This window comes from Dipodomys ordii, unplaced genomic scaffold (genome assembly GCF_000151885.1).
Source record: "Dipodomys ordii isolate 6190 unplaced genomic scaffold, Dord_2.0 Scaffold29, whole genome shotgun sequence".
Taxonomy (NCBI): Eukaryota; Metazoa; Chordata; class Mammalia; order Rodentia; family Heteromyidae; genus Dipodomys; species Dipodomys ordii.
In genome coordinates, this window is record NW_012267245.1 from 6,203,806 (window position 1) to 6,205,068 (window position 1,263).

The 1,263-nt window shown below is 62.2% G+C and overlaps 1 protein-coding gene across 1 annotated transcript in view; it reads right to left on the reverse strand.

Moving 5' to 3' along the window:
• Positions 1–892, reverse strand: part of Ccdc112 (coiled-coil domain containing 112) — a 46,011-nt gene extending 45,119 nt beyond the window's left edge. Inside the window, exon 1 of the mRNA XM_013016011.1 lies at positions 641–892. Coding sequence (XP_012871465.1) covers positions 641–892 — 252 coding nt within the window. The remainder of the gene's footprint in view (positions 1–640) is intronic.
• Positions 893–1,263: the final 371 nt, after the last annotated feature.

Consider the following 1,263-nt stretch of genomic DNA (forward strand, 5'->3'; position numbering starts at 1 on the left):
CACAACAATCTTCCCCCCCCTCCCCCCCCACCCGCCCAGGAGGATCTTCCCTGTGGGAGGTTAATTCAAGTGGAAATCCATTCACCTTAAGCTCAGATAAAATGAACCTTAGCGTAGGGCCAGCAGGCTGGGGCTGAGGATGGAGAAGTCTCTGGCAAGTGGCAGAACTGCAGGAGGAGAAGAGACTTGAAACTCCCCCTCGCCCCTGGTCCTCAGGGGCTCTGGCTTCAGACCTGGTGGGCTGGGCGGGCCTGGGAAAATCAGAGGGACGGTGATTGGTCCACAGAGGCACATGTGACCTCCCGGTGGGCCAGTGAACACCCTGGCGGAGATGGTGGCTTGCAGCAGCCCCAGGGCTGCCGAACAGCCTGGCGGAGCCGCGGTCCCCACCCTCTGAGCCTGTTTTGGGGACAGCTAGCACAGCAGAGGAGGACCCCAGCAGGGCGCTTGGTGTACCTGCCGGCTTTGAGATGCTCTTGTACTGGGTGCTAGAGCCAGCCCAGACTGTGATCCACCCATCTCCACTCACCCAAAGCTGGTGGGACAGGCAGCCACCCGGGGTTCAGACGGAGGAGGCGTGCCCGGCGCTTTCCGCGCTTGGCCGGCCTTGAACTTCAATCCTCCTCCCCTCTCCACCTGCCAAGTCGGCGGGAGGCAGCCGGAACCCAATGTCACCCCTCGGGCCATCTGCTCCTCCGGGCACAGGCTGGCAGGCTGCCCCCACTGGCAGGATGAAACGGAGATTAACCCTGGCGGCCACCGTGTGAAGCCCAGACAGACACACTCCCGGCCCCAGGCCCAGGCCTGGCAGAGCACCTGCTTCTCCAGGGTGGGTGAGGCTCGGGTCCTGGCCCAGGCCACTGGGTGCCACCCAGCCTGCTCGGAACGCCATGTGCAGGCAGGACAAGGTCCAGCTGGCAGAGAATCCCGGCCGCTGGGCGGCTCCCGGGAGGGGCTTTCCCGTGTCCTCTTCTCCCCTGATCTTGGCACGGGCCCCGGGAAGATGGGCTTCCGTGAGGCGCGGTGCTCAGAGAGGGGACCCCAGGGGCGCACACAGCACCCCATTCATGGGAACTGCCTCCAACGCTGCCGACCAGAAGCCAGGTTCTACTTTAGATCTTACCAGAGTGATGGGGAAGGGGGGAAACTCGGTCCAAACACAAAGGCATTCTGCACCTGACCTACGGGACTGTAGCTCCTCCAACGCCTCCTTTATAGCAACAATTGAAAACCTTAAAATCAAACATCGGAAAAGAAGTTAAA